Raw genomic sequence first — 20,002 nt, forward strand, 5'->3', positions numbered from 1 at the left:
GAAGCCTGAGGTTGGTGAGCTCTACATGCAGTCACATGCTGTATTAACTGCAAGACCAAGAAGCAGATTTTAAGTCAGACTTGTTCTCCACAACTGTTGTCCTTTGTTCCCAGCTCCATTCATACTTTGAAGGTGCCACTGATCTAGCAAGAAGCAGTGATGATGTATCCTAACATCTGTGAGATGCTTTTCCATAAACTCTCCCACATTCTACACAGTTGACAGAGACCTCTTAAGCAGATCTCTGAGTCAAAAGTTCCTGATTCTTTCCTCCTTCTCAACAGAGACCCCCCAGCTAAACCCTGTGATTGAGCCTCTGTCCTGGATGCTGGGCACCTGGCTGTCAGACCCACCGGGAGATGGTGACTTCCCTACAATGAAGCCCTTTCAGTACCTGGAAGAGGTGCACATCTCTCACGTGGGGCAGCCCATGCTGAACTTTTCGTAAGTCTAAAACTTAGTTTGTCATGGCAGTGCCTTTGGATTGAGTGTGCGTAAACCCCAACAGGTTTACCGGCTGCACATAAAAAAAAAAAGTGGTATAGTAAAAATTATTCACCTGTCAGAAGAGAGGATATGATTGGATCTGACTGGGTGGCCTGATTTTTAGAGGTGCTGAGCAGTAACAACTCCATTGCAACATGTGCCTGGGTTACACACCTAAATCTGGCAACTGCTGTTCTTGATTAAACATTCATCTGCATTTCTGTTCACTTAAATGTTTACAAATCGCTACACACCTCAATGGGAATGCAGAAATAAGTGGGCAGGCCGGGGAGCATGATGATAATTTTAAGTGTGCACATGCTAGTGACCTGTTGCCAAAGGACCACAAGCAGTTAATAGAGCACATCCATGTGGTCCACAAAGTGCAAAGTTTTGAGAGCCACGCAGCAGAGGACTTGGGAGGTTGGGCAAGAGAGTGGTTCCATGAGAGAGATTTATTTGAGTGGTCCAAAGAATCATCATATTTTGAGTATCAGTAGGTTTTTAACTTTCTGGACACTTAAACCTGGTGTGTGTGTGTACGTGTATGTATATAGCCACAGATTTACACTGGCCTAAGGCACGAGACAGACAATATTCTTAATGCTGAGCTAGGCACTTTATTAAGATTATCCCTAGAGCTACTCTCTCTGCTTCACTGTAGAGCTTGTGCCTAGACCCAGACCCTTTCTGCTATAAATTTAAACAAACAGTCCATGTGTCCTCACACAAGCAACTGTGAAGAGGCTGCTAAATCTGTCCATTTAAATCTTGGCAATCTGTCTATATTGTAGATAATGAAAAAAAATAGAGTGATTAAATGAAGTGCTTAGTAGGGCATATAGGGTAAAGAGCTAATTATTTAGCCATTTTGGACATGTAGGTTTAAGAAATTGTGTGCAAGAAAAAAAGAGATTTGGAGGAAGATAGATCTTTTAGCTAACATTTTAGTATTCATGTTAGTAAAAATAAGCTTTTTGCCTGCTACTCAGTTTTGCCTGCTACTCAGATTACAAAGGTTATTGCTCTGAATGCAGGAGAAAGGAATAATTACAAGTTCTTAACATAATGCAAAAGATGACGCACACCTAGACTACATGCAGTTTTTATAGTAATATAAATAGGTTGGTTGGGGTATTGTTTTTTTTAACTGATATTATTATACTGGTATAACCCCTAGTGTGGATGCAGTTATACTGTGTCAAGATGCCCCTTACATGTATTGCTTTATTGCCCTTCACATACAGGAATAAGCTATACCAGTAGAAGCACATTCATACCAGTATAACTGCATTCCACTAGGAGAATTGTACCTCTTTAACTATACTGGTATAGTTAAAGCAGTACAACTTTTCTGTCTAGATAAGGCCAAACAGGAGAGATAACATGTTCATAAACAAAGGAGATTATTGATCAGAGTGCAACTGCAAACACACAAAACTTTCCTTGTTTGTGTGCCTAGCTCTGCACACAATTCCTTATTTCTCATTACATTAAGAGTACTTAGATCATGTTAAGATATGTTGATAGTCTATTTCTTGGGCACCCCAGGCTGTATGTCTGTCATGAAATGATCTTGCATGCTTACTTATACTTATTACACATGTAAAATGTGTTCTTTGAATATTTCACGTTGACCGTCTTTTGTGATTAGTAGCTGTTGTGACAGTCTCTAGTGTGTAACTCTGCTGAGTGTTCATGGGTACGTTTTGTACTTATGCTGTTAACGTTTGGACTTCAACTAATGAAATGGAACACTTTGCAGGCCCTGGCGATAGTTTAGTTTTGAGAAGGGGGTCAGATTTCTGTGACCTAGTACGGTCTAAGCATTCCATAGGTTTGTGGTAAGTGTGCATGTCAGAGTTGGGGAGGAGTACTACTGAGATGTGTCTGTAGATGACAGCCAGAGTAGGGAATTCCTGGAGCAGAATTAGCAACAGCTCAGAGGAAGCCCCACCACCCCCTATCATTTATGCAAATGAGGGGTTGGAAATGCCATCTAGTGACATGGGAAATAAGAAAGAAGCAGAAAAAGTATGCTCTGCTAGTCTGACAGTATTTAATTAATAATCAAAAGTGAAGGCAGACTCAGTGGTGCAGCTGCACTAATGCAATTTAGTGTTGCACACAAGACCCAGAGTAGAACTGACCAGAATACATAATTGCAGGGGCTGATGGAGACCACATGTGTCTCCAAGTTGGTGTATTTGTACTTTGTGGAGAAGAGCAATGACTTAATGGCTCTTGCAGACTGATATTTGGAGGAGGCGACCAGCCAGCCAGCCTTGCAAACTGGAAGATAGATGATATAAGATCAGACATTTAATTGAGTAAGGAGGAGTATATAGGTGGCCCCCAATCAATGAAAGGGCGGAATTCCCAAAGATCCCTCTCAACAAGTCCTTGTATTGAGACAGATGAGCTGTGGAAAATTCCAAGCATTAGTATGAAAAGCAAAGTATCTCTGTAAATGTTAGCTAGGCATAACATGATGTATCTTATACAGGTTTAGAACTTCCAGTGCTGAAATGCAGCTTTACTGCTGTGTCAAGCACTGGTGCATCCATAGTGTGGAGATGTTTTTTGTATTCTTCTATTCATAATGTAGGTACAGCTGGTGACCACTCCATTGAATAAAGTATCATTCTCTCGGTGATGAGACTGGGCTGAACACCTTGCATTTTGCTATTCTTCCATGGCAGAAATATTGTAGTTTTTGCATCCTGATTTCCCAACAGGTTTAATGCTTTCCATCCAGACACCAGGAAGCCAATGCACAGAGAATGTGGATTCATCCGCCTCAAACCTGACACTAACAAGGTGGCCTTCATCAGTGCCCAGAACACAGGTACTGGCCTGATACCCTACCAATTTGCACTATTGCTTTACATTTGGGTTCTGTGGGAGAGGGAAGAAGGACCAGCAGTCTCCTACATCTATGCTTCAGAACATTATTGGGCCTGTGTGAGGTTTTCATATAATCTGTTTTAATTGATAATCCGGCACCAGGAAGCAGTACTTCTACCTCTGGTACGAATGAGCTCCTGCACTGTGAAACCTGTTGTGAGTGACAAGTTGCCAGTGATTCATGTAGTTCTTTGGGAGAAGAACTAGGCCCCCAGCTTTCTCCAAGAGCGTCAGAGGACTCTAAACCAGGATACCACTCGAGTCCTATGCGAGGTTAGGGAGTGTCCTCTTTTTGAATAGAACAATAAGTTGGATGGGGATGAAGCTCCCCAAAATACCTTCCAATTTTCAAGCACAGCTTTATAAACAAAGGATGACTAATAAAACTGAAAATCAAATACAGGTCTGGAGCCTTGAAGATAGCAGAAGGCAAGCAGCCTGCCAAGTTAAATGTAAGCTGTAACATTTCCATTCCCTTGATGGTGTCCTTCTCTCATCTATTACTCCCTACTTGAAACACAAGTGTTCTGGAAACTGTAGATCCCACTGTGGGTGTAGGAAGGCGCACACCATGATTCACAATTTTCTGTTTTGAGGATGCAACTCTTCCTATTGCAGCTGTCATGTTATTTGGCTAATTGCCAGGTGACTCCTTAGAGACTTTGGCAGGTCACATTTCTTTTTAAAAAGTTCTTACTTGTGTTAACGACACTCCAGGGGTCCACCTCATAGGGGTGCATCACAGAACTCAGAGCCCACTGTGACTTTAAGCCACCTTTGCACCCTCTCTATCCTGGGCTGCTCAGGTGCCCCTAGCATAATTTAGACAGTCCTAATTTACAGTGGCCTTCCCAGGCTGCTTAAAGGGGACAGAGCTGGGGTGAGAACCTCACCCAAATTATTAGAAGTGAAAGAATTTTAAAATCCAGTCAACTTCTCAAATTGCATCTAAAACTACCTAGCAGTCTGCCTTTGAGCACTCTGCTAGCTCTCTACTGAACTGCACTTTCATGCTATTGATTCCACTGCTAGTAATGGCGTGGCATATCCTGGCAGGTGACAATATCATGTAGGCAGGGAGCACTAGGTTTGCCAGTTTGTCTTTCAAATTGTTAACTAAGCTGTTTGCACTGGTAGATACCAACAGGGAGAGCTGTGTACTCTTATACAGATCTACATGTGTGGTTGCACTATAGTTAGCCTTTTGTAGCTTATAATGATGTTAATAATATCTCCTCTCGCTCCAGGTCTTGTGGAGGTGGAGGAAGGGGAAGTGAACGGACAGGAGCTGTCTATAGCTTCTCACTCTATAGCCAGGATCTCCTTTGCTAAGAAGCCCCATGTGGAGCAGGTGAGTGTCCTGGGGTATGACACAACCACTCAGTTAGCTGTGATGAATACCTGCCCAACATCGCATCACCCCAGAGACTGCCAGTGAAGGAGACGCATTGAAAAACATCCTTTTAATCAAAACAAAAAAACTTCACACACAAACTTTAGGATATTCACAGAAATACTTCAGTCTCTTTCCTCTCACATTTCCTCTGTAGTCTTCAGAGTGTATTTATTTTTTTCCATCCCTTTTAGGAATCCTTAAGGGGGACATTATCCCTAAACATCTCTTCAGGATACTTCCATGGTCCTGATTCTCATTTACACAAAGGCCCCTTTACACCTTTCTCTTGCTCTGGAAGTGTAAAGGGGCCTTGGGGTAAATGAGAATCAGGCCCTGTATGTTTGGGAATAAGAGAGAACCTATTACAAAGAGCCCAAACTAACCTGAAGGGTGCTATAAGGTTTAATCCAGTTGAATGTTGTGACGTGTGTTGAGATACTTGGAGGGAAGAGGTTATAGAAATGCTAAGAGAACGAGGAGTACTTGTGGCACCTTAGAGACTAACAAATTTATTTGAGCATAAGCTTTCGTGGGCTAAAACCCACTTCATCAGATGCATGCAGTGGAAAATAAAGTAAGAAGATATATATATATATATGCACACAGAGAACATGAAAAAATGGGTGTTGCCATACCCACTATAATGATCACTCTGAAAGCAATGCTAAGTTAATGATTTATTACATGCAGTGCCAGTGAAGCATAGGCTCTTCTGTAGCAGTGGCTGGGTACCTGTGGGGTACCCTTAAGCCCTTTCACCCTGAGAAAGAAAACAAAGGAAATTAGCTGTTGCCACCAGCTAATTAAACAGCATGTGCACAAACCTTTTAGGACACAAAATTCAATCCTGTTCTTAAAAAAGGTAAATTTTATTAAAAACAAAAAGAAAGAAATACATGTGAAAACTCAGCCTATTGCTAGATTTAAAAAACGCACTTACAAAAATTAAGCATCAAGAATAACCTTTTTGAGGTCCAGCTTAAAGGTTACAAGCAAAACAAAAGCATTTGGGGTTAGCACAGAGAAGTCCACAAGCCATAAAGAAATAAAAATAAATAAACCTAATTGCATCTTCCTAGACATTTTCTGATCTACTTACATATCTGGGGGTTTCAAATTAGTAGTTTTTAGGTATGATTTAGATGATTTTTCATACCTGGCCCCAAGCTTCTTTCAGTATAGTTTCAGCCCTGTCTTTGCTTTTCTCCGAGAACAACAGACAGACAAAGGGGAAGTTTTTTTCCCAATTTTAAAAATACTTCTTCAGTATAGTGCCCAAGCTCTGTTGGTGTCTATCTTCACTGCAGAGTTCCCCAGACTCTTACTCCAGTGTTGGCCCTAACCCCCTTCCCATCTACACATACAACCCTCTCATTCAACTTTAGTGGTGCTTTCACTCCAGGCTAGCTGGCCTGGCGGGGTGGGGAAGGGTATGGGTTAGAGTGCAGGTTCAACTTGGCCTAGTAATCCATCACTTTGCAGTGCAGACACAAGCTAAATTACTTGTGCCCTCTTAGTTCTCCAGTGCTTTCCTTCTGAGTGTCCGGGGGAAACTGTGAGAAAGGCAAGTTCTCCCACAATTCACTGGGAAAGAATCATAGAGCAGCTCAGCTCACTGCAGCACAAAGAACCAAGAGATATGCCCCCAGAAGTCCTAGCCACAGCACCAGTGAGGACCCAGTAACGGGGGTCTGGCTTTGCAGTGTGGCTGCTCACAACCAGGCTTGGCTAACCTGAGTTTGGATCATTGGTATAACAGTGCAGAGAAGATATACCCAAAGCATGAGAGCAGAGCAGAAACTGACTAGGGAACAAAGCCCAAACCACTGAGATCATAGAATCATAGAATATCAGGGTTGGAAGGGACCTCAGGAGGTCATCTAGTCCAATCCCCTGCTCAAAGCAGGACCGATCCCCAATTAAATCATCCCAGCCAGGGCTTTGTCAAGTCCCAGTCCCTTTATACAGCCAGTCTTAGTTTCACCTTCGCTTCCCAGCTCCTTGTCCAATCTCAGAGTTCCTCCCCCATATTGGCTTCAGGTTTCCTCCCTGGTTCTCCTACCCACTCCTGGTCTCTCCCACAATGTCTCCCAGCCTCCCCTTCATCCTGTTCCCCAGCTCCCGCTCTCAATCTCCTTGCCCAACCACTACCAGTCTCACCTGTCTTCTTGTACCAATATACTCCTTTCCCTCCCTCCAGTCCGGCTCTTGTCCCCTTTGCATTCTAGTCAGGTGCCTTTCTCCTCGAGATCTTGTATGTCATAGGCCAGACACTACGGCAAGGAGGCTTGGAACTGCCAGAATGTTAGCTGGCCTTGCTGTGTGAGGAAGCAGGAGATATGGTACTGTGACTTGGGCTTCGCTGTGAGGAAACTCTCTGCCAGAGCCCTAGAGCTGGAGTTAATAGGACACTGCTGTGAGGAAGCCTACACTGCTGGAGTTAGTGCTGGCATATTGAGGGCACAGCATGAGTCCTAACTGCTGTTTGTGAAGTCGCAGTTGCAGAGTAACAGCAAGAAGCAAACCTAAAAACTGTCTCCCCCAAAAATAAAAAGGTACCAATCCAGTCTTGCATGTATTTTACCGAGAGATATTGACTATTAAAGTTTAATTACTTCAGTATCTAAAATGTTTGAGATTGGATGTAGCTTAGGGTGACCAGATGTCCCAATTTTATAGGGACAGTCCCAATATTTGGGACTTTATTTTATATAGGTGCCTATTACCCACCACCCCCTGTCCCAATTTTTCACTCTTGCTGTCTGGTCACTCTAATGTAGATAGAGAAAAATGGTGTTAAGTACTGATAATACTCGCTGATCTCCTCTGACTACAGAAAACACAGTGCTATTTTATTCTGGACTTTAAGGCTCAAGCCTGCAGCCTGGCTTTAACTGATCTCACTTTAGTGCCAGCATAAAGATTGCACTGGCAGATAACTGTGGGCCAAAATTTGCACAGACACAGTTTGGGTCCTAAGTGTGTGTGGTCTGATTTGCATACACAAAATTGTACCCATAATTGTTTGGACCTGCAAAAATGGAGACCAGTGTCTGAAAGACTGGTCTTGGCTATCACGTCAAATTAAAAGGGTTAGAGGAGTTTTTAAAACTAAGGGCTGGGAGAAAGCTGACAGGTTTGGAGGAGCACACAGTTCAGACAGACACATCCCTTAGGGGATGATTTATTAAAGGGGATACTGAATAGCCTAGTAAAGAGGAGAGGGTAGAAGTTGATAAAGTACAGGTAGGAGCAGACGAGAGAGAGTCAAATGAAAGAGTCCCATTCAATGACATCACATGAAGGCAGACAAACTAAATATTGACAAATTTTATAAGTGCTTGTATACAAATGAGCAAAGTCTAAATACTAAGATGGGTGAATTTGAGTGCTTGGTATTGTGACAGGGTCGGGCCAGATGGCTACAGGAGAGTGACAGAAGGCAGATATATTAGCCCCAGGTTAAGTAGGTCCCTTTTCCCTGGGTAAAGTAACAGGGAAGTTTCCAGAACAATCAGGAACCTTCTGGAAACAATTAAGACAGACAGGCTGATTAGAACACCTGCAGCCAATCAAGAAGCTGCTAGAATCAAGGCAGGCTAATCAGGGCACCTGGGTTTAAAAAGGAGCTCACTTCAGTTTGTGGTGCGCATGTGAGGGGCTGGGAGCAAGAGGCACTAGGAGCTCAGAGTGAGAACGCGGACTGTTGGAGGACAAGCATTATCAGATGCCAGGAGGAAGGTCCTATGGTGAGAATAAAGAAGGTGTTGGGAGGAGGCCATGGGGAAGTAGCCCAGGGAGTTGTAGCTGTCGCACAGCTGTTCCAGGAGGCTCTCTAGACAGCTGCATTCCACAGGGCCCTGGGCTGGAACCCAGAGTAGAGGGCCGGCCCGGGTTCCTCCCAAACCTCCCAACTTCTGGTCAGACACAGGAGGAGTCGACCTGGACTGTGGGTTCAGAAAAACGGCCAAGCTGAGGGCTGCTGTGAAGGCGAGCAAATCTGCCAACAAGCGCCAGAGCCACCAAGGTAGAGGAGGAACTTTGTCACAGTATTAAATGAGAATAGTAGGTGCCACAGAAACTTGGAACAGTGATAAGCAATGGCACATGGTAATACCAGGATACTCTGTCATTTCTATATATTTTGTAAGTCATGCTGTCAGGGGAGTATGAAAGAAAGCAGAGACAAGCATAGTAAAAATCTTAAATTAATCAAACAGTACCATAGAAACTCTATGGATAGAAATTCCATGCTATAAGAGTATAGCAGTAGAAATATACTACTGACCACCTGTCCAAGATGGTGACCGTGACCGGGAAAAGCTCAGGCTGACTAGAGAGGGTACAAAAAAAGAAAACCCAACAACAATTTCTAGAAACTATTAATGACTGCTTCATGGATCAGGTAGTCCTGGAACCCATAAGGGGAGAGGCAATTCTTGATTTAGTCCTCCAAGGATCTGGTTTAAGAGATAAATATAGCAGAACCGCTGAGTAATAGCAACCATAATGTAATTAAATTTAACATCATTGCAGGGGGGAAATACCAAAGAAACCCACCACATAAGGAAGTACTTCTTCACACAATGCACAGTCATCCTGTGGAACTTGTTGCCAGAGGATGTTGTGAAGGCCAGAAGTATAGCTGGGTTCAAAAAAGAATTACATAAGTTCATGGTGGATAGTTCCATCAATGGTTAGTAACCAAGATGGCCAGGGACACAACCCTATGCTCTGAGTGTACCTAGACCTCTAACTGCTACAAGGTGGGGCTGGATGACTAGGGATGGATTGCTCAAAAATTGTCCGTGTTCTGTTCACTCCCTCTGTAATATCTGGCATTAGCCACTGTTGGATGACATACTGGGCTAGGGAGACAATTGGTCTGACCCAGTATAGCCATTCTTATGAATTATCTCATCGGTGTAGATATTCTTCAAGAGCTGCTGGCATCTTTCTAGTTATGATTTTTTTATTCTTAGTGATTTATTGAGCTCTTACAAAATTTTAAAATAAAATGGGTAGAACTACTCAATCGCTGCTGCTGGCTGAAATATTGTCAGGAGAGGGGGAAAAATTAGCATACAGCTGAATAAAATAAGTGTCTGTCTTCATTCCCTAAAGTTTGTACAACTCTGCCAAGGGATAGGAATTCCAGAAGTGAGGGCCCTCTACTAAGAGAGTTCACAAGAGTTCAGTCCCAAGCTCTGAAAGTTAAAATCAGCTGAAAGGCTCTTATTGAAGTGTTGAGGTCTAAGGCAAAAGGTGGTTCCTCAGGTAGTTGGCTCCCAGACCATTCAGAGTTTTAAAATGATCACCAACACCTTGCCTTTCACCTGGAAAGAAATAGAAGCCCAGTGCAAAGACAAGGGTGAGCATTGTGTTCTTTTGGCTGTTTATTCCACTTGAGAGGCTGGCGGCTAAATTCTGTACCAGCTGAAGCTTCTGTTATAGGAGTGGTCCTAAGTAGAGCTCATTATGTAGTTTCACGGAAAGCTGACTAAGGCATAGATGACTGTTACTAGGTCTGTATTAGAGAGGAGCAGTTGCAGTTTCCTAGCTAGATACAAAGGATAAAAGGCACTGCAGTCCTTGTGACCAGGTTTGTCTCTGTAGCACTCCCTTGTGGCCTATCAGGGCACAACTCTCCCAGCCCTGGGCCTCCTCTGGTAGGTTGCTGTCTCTTCAAAGGTTTGATGTAGCTGTGCTTTGGCAAGACCCCCACCCTTCTGTTCAGGGCTTGTTTGCAAGCAGTCAGTACTTTTGCTGGTCCCTCAGGGTCTGGTCATCCTTTCTACCGGGAGGCTTGTCCAACTGGCAAGCTAGCCCAGTCTCTGGGCTGCAACCAGGTGTCTCTCATATCAGGAGAAGGAGAACACTACACTCCTTCCTACTCTGCCCTGAATGGGCCTAGGTCTTCTCCTTTTAACTTCCTTCTCCATGCCTGATACCTGTTGCAGGTGTAGTAGGGTGGGAACAATTGGGTCCACAGGATCTCATTAACCCTCTCATTGCCATTGTGGGGTCTGTCTGCTCTATCACTGTCACCTTTGCAGAGAACCGTGGGGTAGCAATAGTCCCAAATCTGTGAGCCATTTCGGTGAGGACATTCATCCTCAGTTGACAGCATAGATCTTACTCCTGCTTATTCCTCCAAATGCTTCTTCTAGCTTGGAAGCATCACTTATGTAGAGTGAATCACTTTCAACATTTCAGTCCCCACCAACTTGGTCAGTCACTCGGGGAGCGATGACCACTGTAGTAACTGTGTTGAAAAGGAGACATACAGCTGACTCATCAGCACTTCAATGACTCCACAATTCTAAAGGTTGTACAGGTCTCAGTCCTGACAAATGTTCTGTTTAATAACAGTGTTGCTGCTTTTGATTAGTAGAGCCTTCTTAGTTCACCTACTACTGTCACTTATTTCTCATCTGAAATCTATATACTTTGACATCAAAACCCTTTTGACAGTCGCTAATTGTGAGGTCACAAATGATTGCATTAGGACTTCAGGTGCGAAAAGTGGCTGGGGAAGCCAGAAATAGCAAAGATTCTGGTTCTTTACCTTTTGTATTTCTCATTTACGTGAACCATGAACAGAATTAGTCAAACTTTCCATAGGGCATCATCAGCAAGTCAATAATCTATCTGGGCCACCAATGAACATTTTATATCTGAGAGTCACACCAAATGGGGAGGAGAATGATATTTACAGGTTTTTTTAAAAGCTAAAAAACACATTTTCAACCATTAAGATTTCAAAGTGATTCCTGAACTGTCAAAAGAGGTAGGGCCAAAGCTGAAAAAGAAAACATTTATATTCTCCTCAGAGTGTCTGTGGAAAAGATTGATTTCTAAATATTTTTACTTTTTTTAAAAGCTGTTCGTTAAAACCTACGTACAAAATCTTGACACTCCTGTACGTGGAGAACAGCACTACTAAGCCAAAGATTTTAAATATCCATCATTAGTTTATACTGTGTGTAAACAGCTGGGGCTCACAAGGAGTAACTTGCTCATTAGAACTTCCCCTGCAAGCGTGCCCTAGAGAAACTGATGTACTGAACCCAATTTGCTGAGGCTAGAATGCTGAAGATGTGTTATTCTTTGGGGGGTGATTGTGTTTGTAAAGCAGCTCAACAGTCTCTTCCTTGCTTTGGTACAAGAGTAATAAAACAAGGTGATGCATGTGAAATGGAGCTCATGTAGCACAGATCTGTGGGAGGATCACTGCTTCTGGGCCACTCTCCTATCCCGTAGGGCTGGTCTACACTTAAAAATTAGGTGGTTCTAGCTATATTGCACAGGGCTGTGAACATGTCATGTCCTGTGCAACAGAGTTAGTTCAAGCTAGCCTCCACTGTAGATGCAGCTCGGTAGATGGAAGAATTCTGCCATTGATCTAGCTACTGCCTCTCTGAGAGGTGGATTACCTACACAAACAGAACATAAGAATGGCCATACTGGGTCAGACCAAAGGTCCATCCAGCCCAGTATCCGGTCTACCGACAGTGGCCAATGCCAGGTGCCCCAGAGGGAGTGAACCTAACAGGAAATGATCAAATGCTCTCTCTCCTGCGACCCATCTCCACCCTCTGACAAACAGAAGCTAGGGACACCTTTCCTTATCCATCCTGGCTAATAGCAATTAATGGACTTAACCTCCATGAATTTATCCAGTTCTCTTTTAAACCCTGTTATAGTCCTAGCCTTCACAACTTCCTCAGGCAAGGAGTTCCACAGGTTGACTGTGCACTGAGTGAAGAAGAATTTCCTTTTGTTTTAAACCTGTTACCCATTAATTTCATTTGGTGGCCCATAGTTCTTATGGGAACAAGTAAATAACACTTCCTTGTTCACTTTCTCCACATCACTCATGATTTTATGTACCTCTGTCATATCCCCCCTTAGTCTCCTCTTTTCCAAGCTGAAAAGTCCTAATCTCTTTAATCTCTCCTCATATGGGACACATTCCAAACCCCTAATCATTTTAGTTACCCTTTTCTAATGGCAGTATATCTTTTTTGAGATGAGGGGGACAACATCTGTACGCAGTATTCAAGATGTGGGCGTACCATGGATTTATATAAGGGCAATAAGATATTCTCCGTCTTATTCTCTATCCTTTTTTAATGATTCCTAACATCCCGTTTGCTTTTTTGACTGCCGCTGCACACTGTGTGGACTTCTTCAGAGAACTATCCACAATGACTCCAAGATCTTTCTCCTGATTAGTTGTAGCTAAATTAGCCCCCATCATATTGTATGTATAATTGGGGTTATTTTTTCCAATGTGCATTACTTTACATTTATCCACATTAAATTTCATTTGCCATTTTGTTGCCCAATCACTTAGTTTTGTGAGATCTTTTTGAAGTTCTTCACAGTCTGCTTTGGTCTTCACTATCTTGAGCAGTTTAGTATCATCTGCAAACTTTGCCACCTCATTGTTTACCCCTTTCTCCAGATCATTTATGAATAAGTTGAATAGGATTCGTCCTAGGACTGCCCCTTGGGGAACATCTCTACTCCACCACCCCTCTCCATTCTGAAAATTTACCATTTATTCCTACCCTTTGTTTCCTGTATTTTAATCAGTCCTCAATCCAGGAAAGGATCTTCCCTCTTATCCCATGACAACTTAATTTACATAAGAGCCTTTGGTGAGGGATCTTGTCAAAGGCTTTCTGGAAATCTAAGTACACCATCAGGATCCCCCTTGTCCACATGCTTGTTGACCCCTTCAAAGAACTGTAATAGATTAGTAAGACATGAGTTCCCTTTACAGAAACCATGTTGACGTTTGTGCAACAGAAATCCACTTTGTTCAACACAGGAAACACCTCTACAGCAACTGCTGTATCACAGCTGCAGTGCCATATCTGCACTGCTGTAGCTACTTTAGTGTAGACATACCCCTAGACACAAGATAATGGGAAGCAGGGTTGGAGACTTCCAGTAGCCCACTTCCAAAACCAAGATTGTTCATGAGAGGCTGCTAATGCTTCCCCCAACACCTATAGATGTGACAAATGACCCGACAGAAAATAAATGCCTTTTGTCATAGACCTACCCACACCCATTGCCACGAATACGCTTTATGTGAGGCAATCAACCTTCACCCCTCCCACATACAGTACCTTCTGCTCCAAAAGAGGCATCCCTCCGTGCATACTACCTCCTCTCTATGCCCATTTCCCTTTACTCCATGTTTGTTTCCTTATTTTTTGAGAAGCAGTGAACTCCCTTGGCTTCCATGATGTGCAATGGCTTTTTGTCTCCGTCAGGGACCCAAATGTCCTTTTGAATCAAACTAAGTTTAAGAAAAAAAACTTATAGTTAATAGGAGTAACAAATTATTCACTTTGTTTCCTTCTTCCAACATTCAGCTATCATTATCCATTATTTGTATTGTGGTAGCATCTAGGACCCCTGGTTGTGGACCAGAACCCCATTACAGTAGGCTCTGTACAAACACAGAACAAAAAGACCCTGCCCTAAAGAGCGTACAATCTACTACCCATAATAAGAAAACATTATGGATTTTATGAATGTACTTGTTTTTAAACAGGTTAGTTTTTGAATAGGATGAAAACCCCTGAGCTAAAGCAGAGCACTGCATGTCACAGTGCTTTTGCTGAGACATAATAAAGGTCCTTCTAGTGGCACTGCAGAGCCCATGTGATGAGTACTCTGGCACACCAGCGAGTAAGTATTGCTCTATTTAACCTGCCAATTTTAAGCCTCAGCAGTCATGGCATCTGCATGGCATCCTTCTGTGATTTGGCAGGGTCCATGCTAGAGAGCAGTCAACAAGACTCATTTTGAAAATTAATGACCCTCATCTCCTCTTATGGGAGGGTATCCTATTTTGTCCAATAAACAGCTACCTGTTACAAGGTGGTAGCTGGCCAAGGTAGTAGTTATTTGAATGTCTGCTAGATCAATGGGCTGGTGTTTTTTCTGGAAATTGTGGGTATATATTTCACGGCTCTGGTTCTTTCCACAAGCATTAAACACACCCATAGAGAACCTTTCATTTTTATTTGCATACATATTCATGATGTTTTTAAAAGGATGACTTTGGCTTTGCTTTAACTGACTTTAATGTCAAAGTAAAGAAAGACTGACTCAGTCACAAAACCAGCCTGAGGGCCAACCTGTTCCGTTGTGATCATGAAAGAGAAAGAAACCTTCTTGTCTCAGTACAGTCCTTTCTAAACAACATTATTCTATAAAAACCCTTTCTTGCACACTAGATTTCAGAGTCATTTGCTCTCTGGAGTTACCATAGAATATCAGGGTTGGAAGGGACCTCAGGAGGTCATCTAGTCCAACCCCCTGCTCAAAGCAGGACCAATCCCCAACTAAATCATCCCAGCCAGGGCTTTGTCAAGCCTGACCTTAAAAACCTCAAAGGAAGGAGATTCCACCACCTCCCTAGGTAACCCATTCCAGTGTTTCACCACCCTCCTAGTGGAAAAAGTTTTTCCTAATATCCAACCTAAACCTCCCCCACTGCAACTTGAGACCATTACTCCTCGTTCTGTCATCTGCTACCACTGAGAACAGTCTAGATCCATCCTCTTTGGAACCCCCTTTCAGATAGTTGAAAGCAGCTATCAAATCCCCCCTCATTCTTCTCTTCCGCAGACTAAACAATCCCAGTTCCCTCAGCCTCTCCTCATAAGTCATGTGTTCCAGCCCCCTAATCATTTTTGTTGCCCTCCGCTGGACACTTCCAATTTTTCCACATCCTTCTTGTAATGTGGGGCCCAAAACTGGACACAGTACTCCAGATGAGGCCTCACCAATGTCGAATAGAAGGGAACGATCATGTCCCTCGATCTGCTGGCAGTGCCCCTATTTATACAGCTGTCAAGGTTCCTCCCCCACTCTGAACTCTAGGGTACAGATGTGGGGACCTGCATGAAAACCTCCTAAGCTTACTTTCACTAGCTTAGGTTAAAACTTCCCCAAGGTACAAATTAATTTTATCCTTTGTCCCTGGATCTCCACTGCCACCACCAAACTCTAACTGGGTTTACTGGAAAACTTAGTTTGGACACGTCTTTCCCCCCAAAAACCTCCCAACCCTTGCACCCCACTTCCTGGGGAAGGTTTGGTAAAAATCCTCACCAATTTGCATAGGTAACCACAGACCCAAACCCTTGGATCTGAGAACAATGAAAAAGCATTCAGTTTTCTTACAAGAAGACTTTTAATAGAAGTAAAGAAATCACCTCTGTAAAATCAGGATGGTAGATATCTTACAGGGTAATTAGATTCAAAACATAGAGAATCCCTCTAGGCAAAACTTTAAGTTACAAAAAGGACACACAGACAGGAATAGTCATTCTATTCAGCACAGTTCTTTTCTCAGCCATTTAAAGAAATCATAATCTAACACATACCTAGCTAGATTACTTACTAAAGTTCTAAGACTCCATTCCTGGTCTATCCCCGGCATAAGCAGCATACAGACAGACACAGACCCTTTGTTTCTCTCCCTCCTCCCAGCTTTTGAAAGTATCTTGTCTCCTCATTGGTCATTTTTCAGGTGCCAGTGAGGTTACCTTTAGCTTCTTAACCCTTTACAGGTGAGGATTTTTCCTCTGGCCAGGAGAGATTTTAAAGGGGTTTACCCTTTCGTTTATATTTATGACAACAGCCCAAAATGCCGTTAGCCTTCTTGGCAACAAGGGCACACTGTTGACTCATATCCAGCTTCTTGTCCACTGTAACCCCTAGGTCCTTTGGGGTTGGGGATGTGGAAATGGGAATCCATAGAACTGCTGTGTGGAAGGATGAAAAACATGTGTAGGTAGGACTGATTCAGGGTCCATTTGTGGTTGCTCCTAGTGTTTGTTGCTCTGGGTCAGCAATGACTGGGACTGCTGTTGAGGCAACACTCTCTGATTTTTAATGAATCAGTTTGTATTGCTGAACTGTGACATCTCCCTGTAATTTTGGGGGTACCATTGACTGGCTACTATAATAGTCCTGTCCAGTCCTCATTAGCTAAAATGAGTATTGTTCTGCAGTGAGGCTTTAAAGGTGAGAGATCTTAAACTTGGGGGATTAGGAGATCCTCAGATATATAAGCAACTTCCCTCCACATATATGAAATCACAGACACACACTGTCCAGAAGGAAAAGATTTGCATTTTGCTAGCTACCTCCCTTTTGAAACAGGGTAACATGGGTGAAAAATGATGAAAGCTGCGCAGAGAAAGCCTGAATAGTACATTCAAAGGAGGGAAAGTAACTGATGTGCTGATGATGGTAACAATGGGTACCTCAGACTGTGTAGCTCAGAGAGCAGCTAACTAAGGCTGTGTCTACACTTCGAGGTAGGGGTGTGACTCTTGCTGATATACACATAAGAGTTAGCACAAGTATAAATAGCAATGTAGCCACAGGTTTCAGAGTAGCAGCCGGGTTAGTCTGTATCCGCAAAAAGAACAGGAGTACTTGTGGCACCTTAGAGACTAACAAATTTATTAGAGCATAAGCTTTCGTGAGCTACAGCTCACTTCACCGGATGCATAGAATGGAACATATATATAGTGACAAAGTTCCTCCTTTACCTTGGTGGGTCTTACGCTTATTGGCGGATTTGCTCGCTTCAGAGATTCACAGCAGCCCTCAGTTTGGCCATTTTCATGAACCCACAGTCCAGGTCAACTTCTCCTGTGTCTGACCAGGAGTTGGGCGGTTTGGGGGAAACCCAGGCCCGTCCTCTACTCTGGGTTCCAGCCCAGGGCCCTGTAGAATGCAGCTGTCTAGAGTGCCTCCTGGAACAGCTGTGCGACAGCTACAACTCCCTGGGCTACTTCCCCATGGCCTCCTCCCAACACTTTCTTTATTTTTACCATAGGACCTTCCTCCTGGTGTCTGATAATGCTTGTACTCCTCAGTCCTCCAACAGTCCACATTCTCACTCTCAGCTCCTAGCACCTCTTACTTCCAGCTCCTCACACGCCCTACCACAAACTGAAGTGAGCTCCTTTTTAAACCCAGGTGCCCTGATTAGCCTGTCTTGATTCTAGAAGCTTCTTGATTGGCTGCAGGTGTTTTAATCAGCCTGTCTGTCTTGTTGCCAGAAGGTTCCTGATTGTTCTGGAAACTTCCCTGTTACCTTACGCAGGGAAAAGGGACCTACTTAACCTGGGGCTAATATATCTGCCTTCTATTACTCTCAATTACTCTCCAGTAGCCATCTGGCCCGACCCTGTCACACTTGATTGTGAGATGGTGGCTTTTGGGGCATCTAGTAAAGTGTTCTGAAATATTTCCCAATTATCCTTGATGTTTTTCTGATTAAATTCTTCCTCCCAGAAAAAAAAAAAACAAAACCCTCCCTGTTACCTTACCCAGGGAAAAGGGACCTACTTAACCTGGGGCTAATATATCTGCCTTCTGTCACTCTCCTGTAGCCACCTGGCCTGACCCTGTCACAATATACATACAGATAAGTTGGAAGTTACCATACAAACTGTGAGAGGCTAATTAGTTAAGATGAGCTATTATCAGCAGGAGAAAAAAAACTTTTGTAGTGATAATCGAGATGGCCCATTTAGACAGTTGACAAGAAGGTGTGAGGATACTTAACTTTAAAGGGAAATAGATTCAATATGTGTAATGACCCAGCCACTCCCAGTCTCTATTCAAATGCAAGTTAATGGTATCTAGTTTGCATACACAGTAGCACTGGTAGCAGCAGCAGAGGCCCAGCTGAGCCACATTGAGTACAAACCCACCTGCAACTGGTAAACTCTAGGAACCCATCAGGTTCTACTGGAATTATTCTCCCTCTGGTTGCTGTAAAATTCATTGGAACATTTATTGTCCTTTAATTTTCTCCCAGTGCAGTACAAGATTGGCAGCAACTTTTCATTTTGCTTTGACCAGCTTTACTCCCTTTAATCCTTTGATCTCAGGCCATTGGTCACCTGAGGGAGAACAAAGCCAGACAGACCCCTGCAGTGTGAAGTTTGGAATTCCATTCCTCAATGCACACAAGATTCTACATCTCCCATAAGCTTTTTAAACAAAACTTAACTCTCCTGAAAATTAGCCTCTCCTGCCACATGATGCCTTGGAGCCAGATAGAGGCTGGCCCCTGTGCTCAAGGAAGGAGGGCACAGAGAGCTTCCCTTCATGTGCCTCTCACACAGGAGCCAGCCGCAGCTGCAGTGGCTTACTCTCGCTAGCCACACATAAAGGACCATGGCAGAGGAGAGTGTACACAGCAATGGCTGCACTCCTGAGAGCTCCCAGAGACTAGTGCTCCATGAGGGGCAATGCCCCTGAGAATTCCTTGTGGGCTGTGTGGCTCACCACAGGCCAGCACCTTACAGGCATAACTGAGCACTCAGCTTGCTGAGAAGAGCTTCTTAGCATGCAAAGCACTAATACCAGGAAATAGCATACCCTGCAAATGCAGAGACTCACTACTCTGCCTTGTTTGAAATGTCCAGTTGTGGAACCATAGAAATCAGAGCTGGAAAAGACCTAAAGGATTATGTCATTCAATTCATTCCCCTGTCTGTAGAAGATTCCTTCTTATTTTTTTAGGATTTGGATAATGGGATCAGAATTGGGATGATTAGATTTGAAGTATATCAGTGTTGCCAACTCCAAGCATTCAAAGATCATGAGTCAGGGCCTGAAATAGTGAGTTTGTGTTAGAAATCATGAGATTTAAAAATTTGTAATTTGTATTCTTTTTATGTCTTCTAATGCTGAAGTATTTAGGGTTCACATTTTCAAGCTTTTTGCTACACTCTGAGCACTAGAAACTTACTAAAAAATAAGAAAAAGCTGAGATTCTTGGGAAATAAAATCATTTCAACAGTTGAAGCTTTTAAAAAAAAACCCAAATATCATGAGACCTGCAGTACATGCATGAGAATTAGCAATTTTGCATTCCCTCTGAAGCACCTGGCATTGGACACTGTCGGAAGACAAGATACTGGGCTAGATGGACCTTTGGTCTGACCTAGTATGGCCGTTCTTATGCATAATATAGAGGTGATTACTTGACATCTTAAAATATGTCATAAACACTGAAACAAAAGAACCCCTTCAAAAATATTGTTAATGTTAAAGGAAGTTTAAGAACTTAAACACAAAAGTCAGGAAATTTTAAAGTAAGGTTCTCGCACCATATTTTGTTGCTTACATTGCAATCTTTCATTGTGCAAT

At 43.1% G+C, this 20,002-nt stretch overlaps 1 protein-coding gene across 7 annotated transcripts in view; it reads left to right on the plus strand.

Annotated features, from left to right (window-relative positions):
• THAP4 (THAP domain containing 4) overlaps positions 1–20,002 on the plus strand; it is a 55,708-nt gene that overhangs the window by 24,768 nt on the left and 10,938 nt on the right. For 4 of the 7 annotated variants that reach the window (XR_013636237.1, XR_013636238.1, XM_073360419.1 and 1 more), the window contains 3 exons: positions 285–444; positions 3,225–3,334; positions 4,641–4,744. Coding sequence is in view for 5 of the 7 variants with exons in the window: in XM_073360419.1 (XP_073216520.1) it covers positions 285–444; positions 3,225–3,334; positions 4,641–4,744 (374 nt within the window). In the remaining 2 variants the exon portion in view is untranslated. The remainder of the gene's footprint in view (positions 1–284; positions 445–3,224; positions 3,335–4,640; positions 4,745–20,002) is intronic. The other 3 variants (XM_078854211.1, XM_078854212.1, XM_078854213.1) reach the window with 3 other exon arrangements.

The sequence above is a fragment of the Lepidochelys kempii genome, chromosome 9 (assembly GCF_965140285.1).
Source record: "Lepidochelys kempii isolate rLepKem1 chromosome 9, rLepKem1.hap1, whole genome shotgun sequence".
Lineage (NCBI taxonomy): Eukaryota > Metazoa > Chordata > Testudines > Cheloniidae > Lepidochelys > Lepidochelys kempii.